The sequence below is a fragment of the Girardinichthys multiradiatus genome, chromosome 24 (genome assembly GCF_021462225.1).
Source record: "Girardinichthys multiradiatus isolate DD_20200921_A chromosome 24, DD_fGirMul_XY1, whole genome shotgun sequence".
NCBI lineage: Eukaryota > Metazoa > Chordata > Actinopteri > Cyprinodontiformes > Goodeidae > Girardinichthys > Girardinichthys multiradiatus.
In genome coordinates this window covers 22,702,462-22,723,072 of record NC_061816.1, presented here as the reverse complement: position 1 = coordinate 22,723,072, position 20,611 = coordinate 22,702,462, and the positions used below count along the sequence as shown (strand labels likewise).

The window sequence follows — 20,611 nt, the reverse complement described above, 5'->3', positions numbered from 1 at the left end:
GTTCACCGATTTGCTCTGATGTGCTTTTCTCATTGGGTTTGGCTGTGCGCACCTTTTCAACCAGCTAATAACCTCAAGTCATTTAGTTTTGCAATCAACGCTAACATCACCAAGAGAGCGAAAACTATAAAGATCCAAGCTCCCTGAAAAAAAAAACGCCGCATAAAGGCAAAGACAGATTTGCCTTTTTTAGTTTTTAGACGGAAGTGTGCGCAGTGTGTGAGCGTGGATTCATCCTTCTGTCTGTCTGTCATTATCCTGCACTAATTGTTGATTGGAACATGACAAACATGCTCATATCTCCTGTGCGTAAAAGTAACAGACTCCGGACTCTGAACGCACACTGACAGAAATAATATTCTTTATTGAGAGATTTTATTTAACTTTGCAAGAGTTCCAATGTTTTATTTACTACACTTTGAAGTTTAAATGTAACGAAAAGCATAAAAAATTGAAAGCATTCAATTTTAGTTATATTGCGTAATTATAATCCACTATCTTGTTTATCCACTCTTTAGATACTAAAAAAGCGTTTGCAGTCATTACCTGCATACTTCCAATTTCACTTCTCAATTGCAGAGATGGATTTCCTGCTCTTTAAAATCAGAATAAAGCTCAGGTTTCAGTTTTGACACCAAACCCACACACATACCCTCTCACATCTCCTTTTCAGTAAGTCTTGCTTCCAAACAATAGCTCCAAAGTTTAACCTGGACTTTTTCTGTGTGGAGGGGAGAAATTGTGTAAAATTTTACCTGGCTTTTCGAAAGAGTTTGTAAGGAATACTTGCTGCTGTTGTGATTTAGGGTTTCTGACCCATTGCAAAATGACACTTTTTTCTGATAAATTCTGGGAAAAACTAAGGGAGCAATGTATGTATGCATGAATTTCTAAACATTTTACTGCAGGTTATTCAAAATAAACTTTCACACCTGCTTCGGATGCTTCCACTTCTGCAGAGCTGCATAGGAAAAAAGACGTGTTTTAGGCATTTGTTGGGCATTTTCTTACAATCATGGCCCTGAAATCTCTTGCAAAACAAATGCAAACGCTGACACGGACAACGTTGTGTGTGTTTGAGCAGGTAATAACTTGCTTCTGGTACTGTTTTTAAAACTTTTGTCCCTATTTTGAAAAGAAATGGGGAAAGCACCACTTCGTCATCTGATGATACTAAGTTTTAACTCATGAACTAGTAAGATTTATGCATTTAAATGATTTCAGTAGGTGCAGCCTACAGGCGGTTCAGAGCTGAAAAATTATGAAACTAACAATGAGTTGGAGGGTCTATCCAAACATCCACGGTATCAGTTTTTTTTTATATAGAAATAGATGATAGCTTAAAAATGCTGTAACTGGATAATTTAATTAATGACCACAGGTATAATCAGGCTTTAAGATCCACTGAGGTACATGTCTGAGCTCCATGTGAAGGCGATGAACAAAATATGGTTACCCTAACTGCCCAACGGGGAAAACAAATAAATCAATACAAAAACATAGCATTACACATGTTATGAACACATCTAAACAGCTTAAATAAAGAAGGAACAGCTGTCCTACTCTCTCACAGATCATACTGTACTTTTTGCTCAGGTTTCAATTATGAACCTGAAACCTGAATGTCAAATAAGTCAAATCCAGCAATTAGTTTGACATTGAATAATATTTTTGTATTTAATTTATTTATACATCGCTGTTTGAATCGATTTCATTCCCCATTCCCTTTTACCACTACGTACTGTCGTTAAAGTGCAATTTATAGTAGACTAGGTATTATCTGCTTTCATTTGAATGAAAAATGATTAATGGGTTGTATTGTGAAATCTAGTTAGGTAACGCCACTTTGACCTCACTCGTTTACTTAAAAAAGGTTCAACGTCCATCTTTTGAGAAACAAACAGAAAGCTGGGCTCACCGCTTTATCTCCAGAGAAAATTCTGTTAGACTAAAAGGCATTCTGACAAGTTTTACTTTAATAATAAAGAGCAGATTTAGACCCGATATATGTGTCTATTCACATGCAATTGGAAATGAATTGCGTTGCTGAGAATTTGTTGGAAAAAGCTTTTAGTATTACATCCATTTATTCCACAAAGCCATACATTTGGTTTATGTTTCTGAAAAGTTTTACCGGAGCCAGGCTGATCAATACTGGAACATGTTCTCCTGGAAAAAAGGTGGAGAAAAGAAGTCTAGTGTCAGTGACATTTACAAATGTGACTCCTCTTTGTCAAATAGAATAATAAGAAAACTAACAATTCTCCGTTTTGTTTTGGTTTTATAAAAAAGAGACAATTTACCAATTGACAAAAACATTTTATCTTGTCTTCAGAGTGGAGAAAAACACCTCTGACAATAACAACCTCTTGACTCTGTCAAGATGCAGAAATCAAGGTTTCCCCTCAAGGGGACACAGAGGAAATGATTTTAGTTATTACAGGCAGGTGTTGCGTGTCTGTGGGAATATTCCTTGAGCTATTTTAAAAAGCGTGCTGTTTTTCTCAGTGGTTCCCTTGGCTTATTTTCAAGAAAAGCAACAAGTTCTTCCTTCTTTGTGTTTTGTTCTGTGCATCACTGATAAAACTGACTTACCCTTGTGCTTCTGAGTTTGTATCTGCCCTTTTGTGTTTTTGATGCCTTAAAACATAAGCCAGACAAAAAAAAAAAGATGTTGCAGCAGTGAAATAATAGGTATAATTTGAAAATGAGAAAAATTATAACCCAGCATGCTAATTTGTCTTGAATTTGTTTCTTAATGACCAGGCTAATCGTCTCAGTGTGCGTTTGACTGTGAGGCCCCCTGGACATGTCTGTTAGCTGCCCTGCGTGATGCCTGATCATGACAGTACCACCCTCCTAACCAGACAAAACAAACGCAGACGTGTCGACATTGGGGTGAAAAGGACTGTGGGTAGTGTGATATTCCCCCGTGCCCAGGAGACTCTGCTCGACGCCATGAACCAGTCACACGGCCCCGATCAGGATGGAAACTGCTCATTGGTGAGTCATGGCCACGGGGCCACCAATGGTGACGGAGAAAAGTCAAACGTCCTCAGAAAGCTGCTGAAGAGGGCCAACTCTTATGAAGATGCCATGATGCCTTTTCCTGGGGCTACAATAATCTCCCAGTTATTAAAGAACAACATGGGAAAGAATGGAGGGAGTGACTCTGGCTTTCAGGTACAAGTGAATCTGCAGAAAAAAAAACATTAATTTAATTTTAAAGCCCAAATTAAACTACCAATATGATCAAAACTTCATAAATATTGTGATGTTGTTCTTTATTGCAGGGTAGTGGAGCTTTGTCCAGTGGAGGTTCCGAGATTCAGGCTGAAGACGCCTGTAGTAACTCTTCAAGGGACAGTCCATCCGACTGCCTTTCCCCTGCTCCTCCTCTACCTCCTCCATCCTCCTCCTCCAACTTTGGACGGCCACCACCGCCCCCAAATCACATGTCACACAGCTCTTCTCAATCCTTATCTACTTTCGACCTGGAACGTCTGTCGGATGAACACCTCCGCGCCAAGAGAGCCCGCGTGGAAAATATTATCCGTGGCATGAGTCACTCCCCGCTGGTCCGTCCCAATGGCAGCGACCACAACCAAGAAGGCAATCGTGAGAATGAAAATGGCAGCAGCAACAGTAACGACCACAGAGTAGAGGACGGCGGTCACAACAGCAGCCGCCGTGGTGATTGCCCTTCCCTCCTGAGCTCTCCTGGTTCACGAGGAGGAGTGGTTGGCATTGGTGAAGTCTACAGAGAGAATAAGAGGAAGCAGCGTCTCCCCCAGCAGCAGCACAGTTTCACCCAGCTGGTTTGTTCCAGACAGGAGCAGAGACAGGAAGAGAGAAGGCAGCTCAAACTACAGCTTGAAGACATGCAGGTAACCAGACATTTTAGAAAATCCAAAACACCATTTGCCAAATCTTTCTCTTCAGTTTAATTCTTAAAGCTTAAATGAGACTGGGGGACAATGTGGGAGCTCATCTGAGCTCCCAAAAATTCAATCAGGGCAAAACATGATTAACCTGTACATTCTATCTATTTTCTTGTTTAGAAACAACTGCGGCAACTTCAAGAGAAGTTCTATCAGATCTATGACTCTGAGACAGAGGAAGAGGAAGAAAATATAGTGAATGGAGAGGCCAACCGAGGGAGGGACAGAGAGGAGGATGGCAACCTTTCAGAGGACAGTATACGCTCTGATGGGCTGGAGGAGAGTCACAGAGACAGAGGGCGGCATAAGCATGACGACCATTCCGAACTGGACCCAGGACTGTTCCTGGACCGAGCCCTCCTCCGTGAGCAAGCCTTGATCGATGGAGAAATGGAGGAGGATGCTGACAGCCGAGAAGGGGAAAGAAATGGGGAAATGGTGATAAAGAGGAGAGCAGTAGCAGGAGGTGGGGGAGGAGGAGGTAGGCAGTTGGCCGAGACGCTAAAGCAGGAGCTGAACTGTGCTGTGTCACAGGTTGTTGACACCGTCGTCAAAGGGTTCTCCTCGCCCAAGCAGACCGCCAGTCACCATCATGGCTGCCACAGCAGTACACCAGCTGCGCCTTCTTCTTCCTCCAACTCATCCTCATCCTGTCCACCACCTTTCGGGCCACTACCCCCACTTACCCCAGACTCACGCTTTGGTGGTGGTAATTTGGCACTCAGTCTGAACAGTGAAGGCAGTCCCACCCCTAACTATCATTCCTCCAACCAGAGGCTGCACTGCTTTGGGGATGTAATCATCCCCAGCCCACTGGATTCATTTGGCGGTCTGAGCAGCAGGCTAAGCGGTGTGCCAACACCCAACGATCAAACAGAAGCACTGCCGCTGGTAGTGCGCAAAAGTGGTGGGAGTGGAGTAGAGACCACAAACCCATCTCTTCCTCCCCCTCCACCTCCTCATCATCCCTCCCTTCACCCGTCCCCACTCACAACTTCTCTCAGCTTCAGCCATCCATCATTTCGCCACCCGTTTCCTCTCCCCCTCATGGGTTACCCCTTTCAGAATCCCCTGGCGTCACATGGAGGTGGAGGTGGCTACCCTCCAGGACCAAAAGACCACAGTAGGGTATCCCCCGACTCTATGGACATAACCCGGGAAACTGTCAGCCTCAGAACCAAAATGGCGTCCCTCGGAGGGGGCCACATGGGTCACCATCACCACAGGCAGAGCTCTCCGAGCCAGCATGGACCCGAGGGCTTGTCGCTGTCACTCATCAAGTCAGAGTGTGGAGATCTGCAGGATATGGCTGACATATCTCCCTACTCGGGCAGCACTGTATCCTTACCATGTTTTACTTCGTTGAAGGTAATGCCTTAAACCAAATATTTAACACCTGGATTGGGTTTCGATCAATCCATTAAAATAATTTGTAGTAAACTTCGAAGCTAAGTGTTGGAAAGATTTGGTCCAATTTCTTTAAAATATGCTAACTTGTGAGTTTACACTATAGTCCTACCTTAATACAATTGTAAAAAATGCGTTTAATTTTAGGTGAATAAAACATAAAATTAGAACTTCAAAGGATGGTCTAAAATAAACAACTGCTGATTTGGAATATATACCACAAAATTCTTGCTGTAATTGTGCATATTAATATTTTAGTTCTCTTGTCCACAAGAGTCACATTTTTCATAATAAAGGCAGCAGCAGCAGGAGGCAAAGTGACAAAAAGTCTTTAATATCAATTAATCTGCATTAATTGGTTCCTGCTCTGAGCCTCTTGTTTCCTCGGTGAGTGGGGAAGATGAAAAGGGCGCGCTGTGTCTTGCAAGAGGGGGAAGATTAAACAGGTCGCACACTGCTCTCTCAAGCTCTTTTAAGTGTGTGCAGCAGGTTGTGTTGTTTAAAGGTGTGGGGAGAGGCTAGTGAGCTCCCCCTTGAACACGCAAACACCTACACTCGCACACACACATGCACACACACACACACACACACTGTTTGTACTGTCTGAGACACTCTGGTGATGTTAGGTTCTCTTTCATCACAAAGACTTTGTACATAAACGCTCAAAGCAAATCATATTTCACTTTGTCTGAGTGCATGTGTGTGAGGTAAGACCTTGTTCACAGGAGCTCAAAGCTAATCATATTTCAAAGAGCATGTTAGAGAAGCAGGCAAACGTTTGGCTTTATTGACGGCAGCTTTCTAAATTTGTGTGTATCAGTGTTGTGGGCAACAATAAGGAGAAGTGTAATATCTAAAATGTGCACAGTTTCCTCTTTATCATTTTTAGCTCCATCTCTTCCCCGCTACTGTTTTGGAACCCACCCACTCACTTTTATTTGTCGGCCCTTCGTTCTTAGTTGCCTGGCAGCTGTGTGTGTTTAGCGCACACATGCATGCACGTAGGAACACACGCTCCGCCTTTCATGGGGCGTGCATGTGGACAGGTGTTTGCAGGTAGCTGTTTATCTTTTCGTTCCTAACCTTTCATATGGAGAGGGCATCTCCCAGCCACCTCACTTTGACTCACACAAGAGAGCAAACAGACACATGGGCACAAATGCACATGTTTGAACAACAAAGTAAAAAGAAAAATAAGACTTTGAACCCGACAAACAGGGACTCCTTGCAGCTGTGATGAGGATTCGATCACAGTGTCGCCTTCAAAGCTAATTTAGATGTCGCTTTCATTGGAAAACAAGAAATATTTGACATAGCTCTTGATCCTGTTGAGCTGTTTCATACCAGAATGCTCCCCTATTCATTTGTTAAAGAAAAACAAATCTTTGAAATGGATAATTACTTCAAAGACAGTGACTATGCTTTAAAGGAGTATAGTCACTGGAGGAAACTACTCTTCTTGTGGTTTGTCCATGTTTATCATAAAAACTAATTTTGTTGTGTATTATATTGAATATATTGACATTTTAAACAAATTTGATGACTATATACATCTTGAATGATGTAACTTTATAATAAACAATACGAGTTTGGATTTGTTGATTTTGCTACATTTTATCGGGGTTCCAAGTTAAAACAAATAACATTAAGTACATGTACAAAACACAGCAATTTTGTTGATGGAAACAGATTTTGAATGGATATTAAATCTGTATCAAAATTGAAAATAAACAAAGAAACACATAAAAAATCTTAAACAATGCCATCAAAACCTAAAAACTGCATGTTCTACAATAGCCCTCATACAATTGCTGTTTTTTCCCATTCTTTCTACATTTTATGAAATTTATCCTGACGTCGAGAACAATAAATAAAGTCATATGCTAAAAAACTAACTGTTGAGAGAAAACTATGTCATAAAAAAACATAGGCAATTACTCTTTTGAATGAAACACTAGCTAGCTAGTATTTTCTTTTGAATTGTAAATTGTTAATATAAAGCTTAGAACACCCATTTTAGCACATTTTTGTTAAAGTTCCCCTGCCTTGAATTTATGGACGTATTCATCAAAAATAAAAATTTAAAATAAATAGTTAAAACGCAATCATTGTCAAGTAATCCAAAATATATATGTATTATTTGGCTAGTAAACTTACATGCCGTGTGTGTGTATGTGTAGCATCCAAGAGAAGCTGATTTATGTTTTCTATTTACAGCTGAAAGTTGCTGTAATCGTTACTGCAACTGAAGCAGAAAGGAGTAAAATTTGTCTCTACGATATTTGTCCCACTTAAACTAAACTTGTTTGTTAAGCTTCAACTATTAAGGCAAAGGAGTTATTTGTAAAGCAGTTACAGTGAGCACTATTCATCAAAAGAATGCACCTATTGCTCCTTTAGATTTGAACAATTTCATGTAGTTTGAGATAAACCTTGTTTCCAAAGCAACAGCTATGAAAGCAGTATATGTGTCTATTAAATTACCAGACCAGAATTAAAAACTGTGGAAAATAATATTAAATAATCTTGTACCTGAGAAAGTATCTAAAAAAATATCTAAAACTGCTAAAGTACAAAATGGCAAAGGGTCAAAATTACCCCTCCATAAATTATTAATCAACTAATTAATTATATGAATTACGTGAGATGTTACTGTTCTTTACAGCTTCTTCAAGGTATTTTGCAATGATCATCATTCACCTGAAAGGCTGTCTCTACCAGTGAACACACTCAGGTTTGTGTATCTTTAATCCTTTGTATTGAGCTGAGCAGATGTCCTCCATTCATATATGAATTTATCCCTCCACCCTCCCTCTTTGCCTCGCAATCCTGCGCTCCCATTTACACACAGACACACAAACACACACACCTGGTAACAAGGTCAAGTTACCGCTGGTATAGTGAGCTCTGCACAACACTCACAGGTTCTTTGACAGATATGCATTAGGCTAAAAACAAACCAATAGGAGGGCAGGAGCAAATTGGGAGGATGAGGAATGGAAGGAAAAAGAACATGTGTGTTTTTTATTCAGTGACTCCCTTTAGCTACTATTACACCAAAAAACATCTCATTTACTCTTTATTCATTATATTACCTCACACTTGTTTACTCTGAGTCCCGTTTAGTTTGTTTGTGTCCAAAAAGAAGGACACAGACAGCAAAATCCTGGACAAAATGTACTGAATGAGCCAATAGTGACAGGTTGGTATGAATGTTAACAATGAGATTGTGTTTTTTTGTCCCGTGACCTGATGAATTCACTGCTAAATGAATGATGAATCACATTGAGACTCCCTTCTAGTTTAACATGGCTGCTGCATCATGGCACTTCCCAGATGTTGCTTAATTATGATTTGGAGCAGTGAACAGCAAAGCCCTTGAAACTAAAAATGTACCGCACCATTTTGTTTTCAAATTTGACTTTGTTCTCAGATTGCTATTTTTTTCTTTTTTCCTCATACCTAAAAGCTGATGCCACCCCTTCCTCTTTTTCCAGCTGTACATGGCCCCTAAGGTTTTCTTTATGTTTTGTGTGCGTGTGTAAATGTGTGTGTGTGTGTGTGTGTTTGTTTGTGTGTGCTAATTGACCTTCCAGGGGGCTCCATTGATTGCCTCATCTTCTCTGATAGATTATAGGCCTTTTAATGTGGTGGGGAAGTGGCAGCTTGGTGGGGCACAGCTGTTGCCACCATACACACACAAACACACACTTACTATTGGACACACATGCTCTTGGCGCCCCTGAATCCAAGGCCCTTACAATTATTATTTTTGTCGCCGAGACTGTGGGATGCAGGGATGATTGTGGGATTTGAGCAAAAGCCAGCAGGTGCTTGTGTTTGCTTTGGGTGTAAACTGCCATATTCATCGCAAGACCAGACCCATCCTCTTCATATGTCTAGTTTAGCCTTAAATGAGACAAAAAGGTAAATCTCCCGTACTTGGACGTGTATATGTGGATGTCTGCATTCACTATTGAGTCAAAAAATTCCAGAATGATCCCTGTAAGTTTGTATTAGGCCATACAAGTTTATCCAAAACTAAAGAATCTATTTATCTAGACTACTTTAGCTTTTCAGAGTGCCCAATATTTTACTCCTTTGCTGTTTACTGCTGTTGTAGTTTTCGTTGTTTAGTATTCGACTTTTTATGGGTATACTAAAGAAAACTGTCTGTCAAGGGATAATTTGTACCAGCCCTGCATCAATTCATACCCATGTTGGTGATATCTCACATCCACACAGGATTTAAAGTAACTTTCTATGATTTCCTCATAGACTACTGTATAGAAAGGTCTCCAATATATATTATAAATTACAAGCCAGAGGTCTTACATGTATTTCCAGGGCTCATAATCTCTCGCAAAAGCCATTTGGAGCAAAAAGGGATTAGAACCAAGTTCAAAGGATCGATGTGATTAGTTGGGAATAATATAAAATCATCTAAAAATATTAAAGCCTACATTAAATTATATGTCAGATTGGAATATTTTTATGGCTATTTATCTTCATAATTTAAAATACATCAAAATACTCAACCATGCAGAACAACAAACTGAAAACACATATAAAAAAGAAGTAGGTAGGTACATTTTTGATAAATATGTCCATCCAGACAACTAAAGACACATCCTCCAAAGACCTTGTGTGTGTGATAACTTCTACATTAACATGTCAAGGTTCAAATAAAAAGGGTTATGAAAGCTTTCTAGCTAGCTGGGGAGTTGCTAGCTAGCACTAAAATATCAATGGCTGCTAGCTACTGTTGCTTAAAATATATTGGGGAAATTTACTGCCAAAAATCAAGAGGACATATTTTCAATTTGAGAGCAGGATTTCATTCTGCTTGTACTCAAACGTAGTAATGCTTGCACTCAAAACTTCTGCTTTCTTTCAAATATACTCTGTTCTCTCTCAAATCGTTGTTTCTACGCTCTGATCTAATGCGTCTTGCATTGATAATTTCTCCTCCTGCTTGCTTCATCCTCCAAGCGCGCAAACTTGCTCTCTGCTCGGATCAAGCCTGCGCTCTCGAGTTTCTTCCCTGTTCGCAAATTCTTTTTGCTCTCTCTCAGATTAAAGTTGGATCATCTCCTAGCAACTATACCAGCCAATAGAATGACAGTGTGTAACTGCTAGGCCGCAGGCTTAGTTGGGCTGCGCTTGTTTCCTTCTGCTGAGCGTACCTGAATAAATAATAATAAATAAAATCAATAAATAATAAATAATTGCAGTGTGCTGACATTATGAGAAGTTTGCCGTTAACAATTAAATTTTTTTCATACAGCTTTATTTCAGTAGCTATGAGGTCAGCTAGAAAGTAATGGAAAACCCCAAATTGCAGGCATTCACTGTATAGGTTTGATATTGTTTACAATTTTTTTAGCTGTAAAACTAAGTTGTTTTTTTTTTTTTGTCTTCATTTTATCAGTGAATTTACATTGCATTTAAATTTTAAAAAATAGTGAGGTAATAATAATATGACAAAGATTCTGAGGAGTTTCACTTTTTATCCAAGAATAGAAGTCAGCATAAAAGACCAAAATGGTTATTGTTTAAAATGTACCAATGTTAAATTCTAAAAATGGAAAGAAAACCCCAAATTGACCAGAAAAACCCAATAAGTGATGGAAAGATGACAACATATGTGCTCATAGGTCATTAAACAATTATAAAGCACTCATAAGGATGTTGGTCTGAATAGAAGACAGAATGTAATAGTTTGAGAGTTCCTGCCTTGGTACCAGTTGGTCATGCGCTGGCCTGAGCTCAGTTTTTCTGTGTTGAAGTGAGGAGGTGAATCATGCTTGACTGCAAAGAACATGCAATGTAAATTTTATCATTACAAAAAAGCTTGTGTTCTTTTAGAAGGTCTTGGTAACTCGATGACCTTATGGCTCCTTAACATGCTATGATTCAGATTCAGGAGGGCTTGTCTCCAAATCATCTAAAGAAAGCCAAGTTGATGTTCTTCTACACTCGTTACCCTTCCTCCAACATGCTCAAAATGTTCTTTTCTGACGTCAAGGTAAGACCCATTTCTTTATTTTTATCTGTGTTCCCTTTTTAAGAAGTTGCTATTGTTCTAGTCATTTTTTTTAAATTTTGTTTTGTCTGTCCTTAAGTCTCTTGATTGATAATGACTTAAAACATGATTAAAAATAGCTTTTGCAGAAATATTCATACCTTTTAATTTTTTTCTCATTTTGTCATTACAACTTTAAACTTCATCATATTTTATAGGAAACTTATGTGATGGATCAGCTTTAAAAGCTAAAACCTGTCATGCACATCTGTAATCAGTCTACCTAAGTCCGTACTTTGTAGAACCACTTTCTGATGCAATTCCAGCTGCAAGTCTTTTAGCGTATGTCTGTGCCAGGTATGGACTTTGACTGGGCCATTCTAAAACATACATACACTTAGATCTAAACGATTCCATTATAGCTCTGGTTGTAGGTTTAGTGTTGTTGTTCTGATGGACGTTCTAGTGGTAAGTCGTTCACAGCCTCTCATCTTCCAATCATCTCTAAAATGGGAAGATTTATCTCCAACGGGTTGTCCTGGATTTTATTTAAGATTTTTAGATGGCTCTTTTTCCTTCAAGGTCCCAGCACCACATTGCTGCACTCTGCTCTGTCTTGCTTTACATGAAAGCTGTTGTGTTTCCATTGGCTCACTGACAGCTGGAGGTACGGCTTGAAGCCCTGCCTCCAGTCGTCAGCATCATGCCGCTATTAACCGTTACTGTCTTTTGGTTGGAATGAGCATACAAAACGTGAGATGAGTTTCAAGTACAAACATGCAAAGTAAAATAAACACTCACTGTCCAGGTTATGTCCTCAAACACTGATTTCAAACCCCCCACCGCCACCGCTTTCGGTTTGACCCACTCCAGCCATTGTGGTCCTTAATGCATTTCCAGTCTCTTTTGAGTTTTTTAACTGGTACCTGACGAGCAGGTGCCAAGAAAGGTAGTACCGGCCAGTCAAAGCCACTTATGGAAACGGACTAAGTTGAGTTGCAAAACGGGCTAAGTGGAGTGGAGCCGGCCAAAGTAGAGCTGATGGAAAAGGTGAAAGAGAGGTGAAAGAGTAAACCAGAACTAAAAAATATGCATGCCAGAATCAGATAAAAAAGTTGTTTTCTCCCACCTAAGTGTTGTTTTGGTCTAATTAAAACACACTTTTTACAAACACAAATCTGTGGTTGTAACATGAGAAAATATGGAAAAGTACAAATGGTATGAAAACGTTTGCAGGGTACATTGTTTCTAACTGCCAGATTTAGATTCAGCTGAGCATGTCAACTCTGAATTTATCTGAGTGTGTGTGTCTGTTGTGAAAACTTACAGCACAGATGGGTGCTCTAGTCTGGCACGTTTTTTGTAGCATAATTAGAGTTTCTGGCCTTAATCGGCCTGGGGTTAGTCAGCAGGGTGGGTATGGGGGGTACGCCCACTTTCCCTCTCACACACTCCCACACATACAGTACAATCCCTTCCCCCAACTCACACACCGTGACATAAACCTTTTTGTTGTTTTCACTCAAAACACATGCATGTGTGTTAATACCTTTATGTTTGTTACCACAAGCTGAGCTGTTAAAGCTTACCTGGAAGGGCCAGTTGTGACAGAGTAAGAGATAGATTACACATGTTAGATAAAAAGGTAAATGGACCTCAAAGAAGCTTCTAGAAAAAAAAATGATAAAGTTTGTGCGGGTGATTGCATGTTTGGAGAAAATGACAGCGGGATTGCGGGGGAGGAGAGGAGGGGGGTGGGGGGTGGGCTAGCAAATAAAAGGGATGACAACAGAACAACAGCTTTAAAACAAAAGCGCTGATTGTTTTGTGTTTACAGGCTGCTACGTGTTTTGCAAAGGAGCATACGGCTCTTCGACAGATTCAGGACGCTCTATTCAAATGAGCCATCACTCTCTCTCTTTCACACACACACACATACACACTCACACTCACCAGCTGCCCTTTGGCTCATGTCTATGGTGACCACTTCCTTGTGGCAGTGCCACATCCTCCTTGGCTGCCATAGGGAACCAGGTTGCCAAGCAAACTCAAGGTTGCTAAGTTAACCTACCTGACTTGTCATTAAACAGGAGTCCATTAAGTGATTAAAAAACTGCTATATATATATATTTTTTTTTTAAATACTGCCAGTCCTGCAAAAGCATTAAATCACCCAAAAATTCAGACAGCAACACCAGTATTACCAAAAATACTAAAAGTTAAATTAAAATGATGTAAGCCACATACATTTGTTAAGATATAAAACTTGTGAAAATTGGTATCATGTACACTATGTGTGATGCTTTAGCTACTACAAATAACAACACACTAAAATACTGTTATGGCTTGCGAGATACAGGACCCCAGAATGCAGACAAGTGGGCAGCGTGATAGTAAGTGAAAAAGGTTTAATAACAAAAACTCACTCACAGCAGGAGGCAAGAACAAAACAACAAACGGGCAGGCGAGACAGGCATTGCATGATCAAAAAACAAGACATGATATGAGAACAAGACATGATCTGAGAAATGTTTCCCCAATGACTAACTGAACAGGTGTGTATATATGGAGTGAAAACCAGGTGGAGCAAGGAGACAGATTAACTTTGAGCAGGTGAACCAAATAAACTTAATTGACAGACAGAACAAAAGGTGGGTGCGACAAAAACAGAGACTCTAATATACAAACAAAACCAACTTGACAAAACATGAACAAAACTAAAACATGACCAGAAAAATAATAAAGAGAAGCATGATTCAAAATCTAAGAAGAATAATAATAAATAATAATAAACAAAAGAACGAGTCAAAACCTTAACTGTGAAAAACATAAGAAAAAATCCAAAACCAAAAACCAAACAACCCCAAATCATAAGAAATACAAAATAAACCCTATGGAAATCACAATGCAATGCTTTCCCAATGATGACAGTTTTTGCGTTGGTTTGAATAAAATATATTAGACGTTTTTCTCATGAATTCACACTTTTTCCTGCTTAATCAAATCCTTTTTCTTTGTTGTTGATATTTTTAGGCATGAGAGGTTACAAATTCAATGATGTAGTTAACTTGGGGGGTTGATGGTTTTGTGATACCGTGTCAGCACCTTATGAATCCCACAGCACACGTATAAAACTGCATGAACATTAAAATGTTTGAGAGTCCTCAGTAAATACAACAGAAAGGAAGATGTTGATGGCTAAAGGACTAAATCCTACAAAAAATTAGATTCTATACTTTTCAATACATTTAAATTGTTTCAGATTTTTTTAATTGAGGTTCTGTGCTGTTATTATGGTAAAGTTCCCTAATACATCATAGAAAGGTGTCATATCACCTTAAGTTTGTTGAAAAAGTAAATAATTCCTTTGAGTGCTGGAAGCTAACAAGCTAGCATTAGCATTTCATTACTTTGCCATTTTGCACTTTTGTTCTCTTTGCAACCTTGGGTACTGAAAAGCCATCCACCACAGGACATTACGTTCCAACAATATATCAGTTCGTAACTACATTGAAGACTTTTCATACGCTCAACTCATGGGCTTAATAAATAAAATCTACCCATAGGTTGTCTGAGTTGCAACGATATGGTCATGACATGCATGTTGGTTGAAATATACTGTAAAGGGGGTAGATTTTATATTTTTACAATATCAACCCACATTTTGATTTTATATTTGCATAAGCTATTGTCTACAGATGTAAAGACAAACTGTAGAAAACAACTTAAAACTCTCGTACCAACACCGATGCTATTTAATCAGATTATTGCATTTCATATGAATGTTAAATAGAGTAAACTTATATAGCCGGCCACTCAAAGTGCTTTACACTAGAGCCACATCCACCCAATAGCACACATCTACACCCTGATGAGCAGAGTGGTTGGCAACTTGAGGTTAAGTGTGTTGCCCAACGGCACATCGATATGTAGCAGAAGGAAACTGGAATCGAACCCATAACTTTCGGATTGCAAGACAACTAGTCTTCCCACTGAGCATTCCCACAGTCGCCTTTTGTTAGGTTTAGAATTTTACTTTATCTAATGACTTAATTAGAACTAAAAAGTCTATGCATTGACTCGGTTTTAGCTTTTAGATTGAAATTAGGTCTAATAATTAATCTAGTCCCAAGTCTGTGTCTTTATCCCAAAATGGATATTCTGTTAAGCTCTTCAATCTCAGCAAACATGGATTTAGATTAGGGAAATGTTTGCAGTGCTTCTGCTGGCAACTTTGCTCATTAGATGGACACTGTTAAGCTTCTCTATAAATGTAAAAACTGTCAACAGTAATATTTAATGAAACGATGGCATATTTTTGTTGGAATTCATTGGATGGAAAGACATTTAAAAGTCTGGCAACTTCCACATAGGAGGACTGTTGGGTTTAGATTTATTTTCTTTTTTTATTGTTAAGGTTTTTTGTTTTCTTTTGTTCAGGCACTTAACACTGACCTGCAATGTTGTATTAATAAGTATGTGAACAAAAAGCTCTGAATTCAGCAACTTTCAATTTTATTTTATTTTTTGTTAAAGTAAAAGAAAACAGTAACAGGTTTTAAAATATTCTTAGACTCAACGTATGAACCACAGACAGACACACATGGAGACAGACATAAAACTGACTTTTTCTGATGGGAACAATTCATTTAGAATATCTACATTCTTGTCATTCTTTTCAGTTTGTATCTTATGCAAATAAGTGTAATACTAAACTTTAGTTTTAATTGAGTGATAATCCCACTTAATCCATCAGATTTATGAGATACTTCACAAATATTACTATGCTTAACAAAAGAAAAACAAAATCGTGGATAATCCTATTTTTGACGAGTGAAGCTGTTCTTTTTGAGGCTTTATTAAAGTGAGTGTAGGCGACTGGACATGGCGAGCGCCCTGTTGCTGTCTGTCTGTACATGTGTGTCCCGTTTCATTGTCCCACTGAATTCATTATCATAACTCTAAAATCCGGGTCAGTGTCTCTTTCCCGTTCCCCTTTTTCACCCTCAATCTTCCTCCAACCAACACCCCCTCCTTCTGAGGGAACAATAAGTAGCATGTGTTAGATGAATCGAGGGAGATTCACTGTAAGGGAATTGGGGCCCTGAATGGCTTCCGCTAATTGGACTTGAATGGACTTCGTCTATGGGAAACTGGTTCTTAAAGATGAGCCTCTTATGTACAATGGCCACCTCACTGAGTGTGGGAAGTGGGTTGATTTGTCGAATGTTTTAGGCAGACAAGCACACACACACACTGATACACAAGTACACAAGGAATCCTAATTGCATGGCTAGACCTCTTGCCTTCTGACCAGACAATCATACTTGTTAGCATGAGATGCCGGGGTTGCTGATGTCTCGCCTTGAGAGACTCAGTGAGAGTAATTAAGACCTCGTTAAGACTGGAGGAGGATTAATTAGATGCTTTTTGGCTCAGGGAGCTCCTTCGAAGTCACACACAGCTGAGTCTGACTACTCTCACTTACGTATATGCATGTAGTGGGCATAAAGCTGTGACGCGTTCATCACTCTTGCCTCAAGAGGCTGAAATGATATCTCATCGCATCCGCCTCAGCGGGAATCAATTAGGGTCCGCACCGCCGTTTAGCCGTTCTGTCAATTAGTTACACAATAAGTTACACAGCCAATTTGGCCACTTCAGGATGAGAACACAAAGCAGCTTGTCCATACCGATTTATCTGTACCCCAGCATTCTGTATGTTTAATGCACTGTGTGTGTGCACTATGTGTGAAAGAGCAGGAAGAACATTTTATCATTTCTACCTTATAATCAATCATTTTCTTAAAAAACACACACAATGGATTTAAGTATGTTTACAGGACCTAATCTTTACAATGTAAGAAAACTGTCAGGCATGGTGGTGGCAGGATCATGCTAAGGGGCTGTCTTAGCAGGAAAAGGTTGGACTGTCTCCAGGTTGGGAATCTGACTTTTCCTAAGCAGAAGAGTTTATCTTTATATGTTGTTCCCAAGCAATATTAGGATACAGCTGTAGATGGGTAGATGAATCAGTGCTTCACCTGCGGTAAGTTTAGTGCATGTGCAGTAATGTGTTCATGGGGGTGAAGAAAGAGGAGAATCAATAACCAAAGCTCTGAATTACTGTTCTGTTTACATTTCTGCTCTCACCCATGGTCATAAGAAATGGATCATGGCTGAAAAAACAAGATACAAGAGGCTGAAATTGGTTTCCTCCTCAGGTGACTAGTCTCACACTTAGAGAAAGGGTAAGGAGCTGCGTCATCCAGGGAGAGCTCAAAGTATCAGCTGTATCAGGCCTTTGATCAGGATCCTTCTTCGGCATCTTGCCTTCTTCTTCTGTTCTCGGCATGTCCCACTGGAATGAGATCCCGGGGCAGAGCCAGAACTTGCCGGAGAGACTATACATCCCTCCTGGAATTAGAACACCTTGGCACTTTTTTGTCTAAGACTTCTGCTGACTGAACCAATTCACTGTCTGTTAGAAAACAAACAAACAAAACAAACAAAAACAAAAAACGCTGACCTATGATGGTTTTAGTTGAAGTAGTCATATTCTTAAAGGATTTGAGTGTCTGCCCTTCAGTTGTGGCCTGGGGCACTGACAACACCCGCTGTCAAATGAAGAAAATGGGGAGTCAGGCCTCCCTGACACCATCTCTGACAGTTTCCCTCTACCACCATTTCATTGTAAACAGAAAATGGCATTCCTCAAACTCAGCGATTTGCCTCCTCACCACTTCCATTATCTTTCTTTCTTTTGTCTGTTTTTGTTTTGTGCTGATTGGGATGAGCTGGATGGGACTGTGTGTGTTGATGGAAGCAGTTGGTCAGTTCATGGGTGCATGTTTATGCAGAACTTAGACATAAAATTAGTAGCTTCAAAGAACATTAACCTAAAAAAATCTGCCTTCTAAATGAATACAGTCTTGCATCTAATGGTTGTCTGTATTTATCAGCTTCCAGCTCAGAGATATACTGTCTGACTGTACATGTTAAGTCTCAGTACAGCTGATTCATTTTCAAACATTAAGATTATAACTGTTTTTACATTTACCCATGCCACACGTAATAGAAATGAAAATCATACATAACCGTGTTGAAATGCCATCTTTGTGTGAGACAAAGATAATTGATTACCAAAGATTTCCCACCTCTTAATATGACATAGGCACTTTTTAATTTACCTGAAAAGCACTCTTATCCTAATACTTTGCTGATTCATATTTTGATCCAATTCAATCGATTCAATCTTCTTGATTTCACAGCTGCCTCAAGTTATAGATAATTTGATCAACTTCTAATAAAGTTCAGCTTTTCTAATAGGTTTTCCTGACTTTGCCCATTTGCATCCTTTAGCTAAAGCCAACGTTAGCAGACAGGTTACTAAGGATCAAGGTGGTCTCCTTATACAAAGGTATCAGTCGGGAGAAGGTTTTTAAATATAAAACAAAACAGCAAATCACCAAAAGAACACCAAATTTAATGCGAAGCATGTTAGGGGCTGCATTAATTGCTGGACTAGTTCTAAATACCAGTTGGCTTTGTATCAATACCTTCATGTGTCCACTAGGAAGATGAGGAATTTTATTTTTCAGCATCACTAAGAGTCCAAGCAAGCATTTTCAATAGCCTAACCAGTTTCCAGAACAGAATTTGACAGAAAATCTGTGGGTCTCCTGAAGATGTCAGTGTCCAATGTATGTCCTCATAATCTGATAGATTTGGAGAACAGTTGCAAAGTAGAGTGGTAAAATATAGCAAAGTCTAGGTGGTAAGAATTACCAATTTCCCCATGTTTCTAGATGATCTCTAGATGTCTTTTGTGGCAAAATGGGCAGCATTGCTCTAACAGATTGGTGTATAAAGGGAATTGCGCAAGATCAATTTCACATTCATGGTGGAAAAAGTTGGTCAGTGATTTTTTTTATCTCACATACCAGGAATTTTAAGAAATTTTAGCTAATTTAAACCTCCTGGCCAGCACTTTGTCATTTCTTATCCAATAATATTTCACATCTGGATCATCCAGGATAAGGAATGTTTAAGCATTCTTCCTTGCCCAATCTCTTCAGATAATTTGTTGCAAAGAATTTGTTAGGAGTGAATATTTTTATTGTACCAGTGACTTTTAACCAAATGACTGTTTTTTTTTTGTTTTTTTTTTGTTTGTTAAATATGAAATTTCATATTTCTCCTCGCAAAATAAATGTGCTCAAATTAAAGGTGGGATTTGTCATTGTAAGAAGATGCTACTTTAGTGAAATATACATTTATTTTAAGGCAGATTACCCATCTTCACTATTCAACCAACAAGTGTCGAGAACTCCTAACTGAGTTAGTGGCTAGTTTCTGAGGTAGGCCGGTACTTTCATACAGTTGTTGTCATCTTGTAGGTCAGAACACCTCCCAACTTCACATCCAACCCACACGACAAACCCACACCTCTGTCTTCAGTTATGCATTATCCATTATGTCACCCTCTGTGACTACCAGGAACAAAATATCTCTTTCCCTCAGCTCACTCTGCCCTCTGCGCATTCCTTTTTTGTCTGTTATTCGTCCCAGCCTCCCATGTTTCCCCTCCTCATCCCTCGCTCCTGTGAGACAATGTCTTGTAACAATACAGAGCTTAATCTCCGCGTCAAAGCTGTTTTACCCCTTCAGTGAACACTCACACCAACAAACACACAGATGCACTTTCACTGTAATGTCAGTGTTTGCTTTCTATATGTTTTACATCTAATGAAGGAGAGGTAAAAAGCAAAAAGGTTAGAAAAATGTTACTGAGATTACCAAACAGTTTTTTTTTTCCACTCTAGTCCTCTGGTTATCTACAGTTTATGTAAATTACAAAGTAAGCTAGGTAAAAGTTCTCGCAAATAGTCATAAAAACTGTTCCACATATAATTATTACAGCTGTAATCTACCTACTTTAGACCGCCGTGAGACCGGTTAGTCTTACCCTATGGATAATGTGTTGTTGTAATAGTAATCCAGTAACAAAGTGAGGTATTAATGGCAATTTGCCTTAAAATGTATCTTTTTATATATATATATATATACCACTTTTAAGCTGTGTTTCTAAAGTGTTGAAGTTTTAAGCTGTGTTTCTTAGTGCTGAAATTGTCTCTAAAAACACCCATTGCTGCTTAAACCCTGTGATGCTAACCCTCCTTCCAGAAAACAAAAGTTTTGTTTACCGTATTTTCCGCACTATAAGGCGCATTTAAAA

At 39.2% G+C, this 20,611-nt stretch overlaps 1 protein-coding gene across 1 annotated transcript in view; it reads left to right on the top strand.

Moving 5' to 3' along the window:
- The window catches only part of LOC124861823 (prospero homeobox protein 1-like), a 41,414-nt gene that overhangs the window by 536 nt on the left and 20,267 nt on the right, over positions 1 to 20,611 (top strand). The window contains exons 2-5 of the mRNA XM_047355774.1: positions 2,767 to 3,183; positions 3,294 to 3,887; positions 4,062 to 5,279; positions 11,269 to 11,376. Of these exons, the coding sequence (XP_047211730.1) occupies positions 2,833 to 3,183; positions 3,294 to 3,887; positions 4,062 to 5,279; positions 11,269 to 11,376 (2,271 nt within the window). The 5' untranslated portion in view covers positions 2,767 to 2,832. The remainder of the gene's footprint in view (positions 1 to 2,766; positions 3,184 to 3,293; positions 3,888 to 4,061; positions 5,280 to 11,268; positions 11,377 to 20,611) is intronic.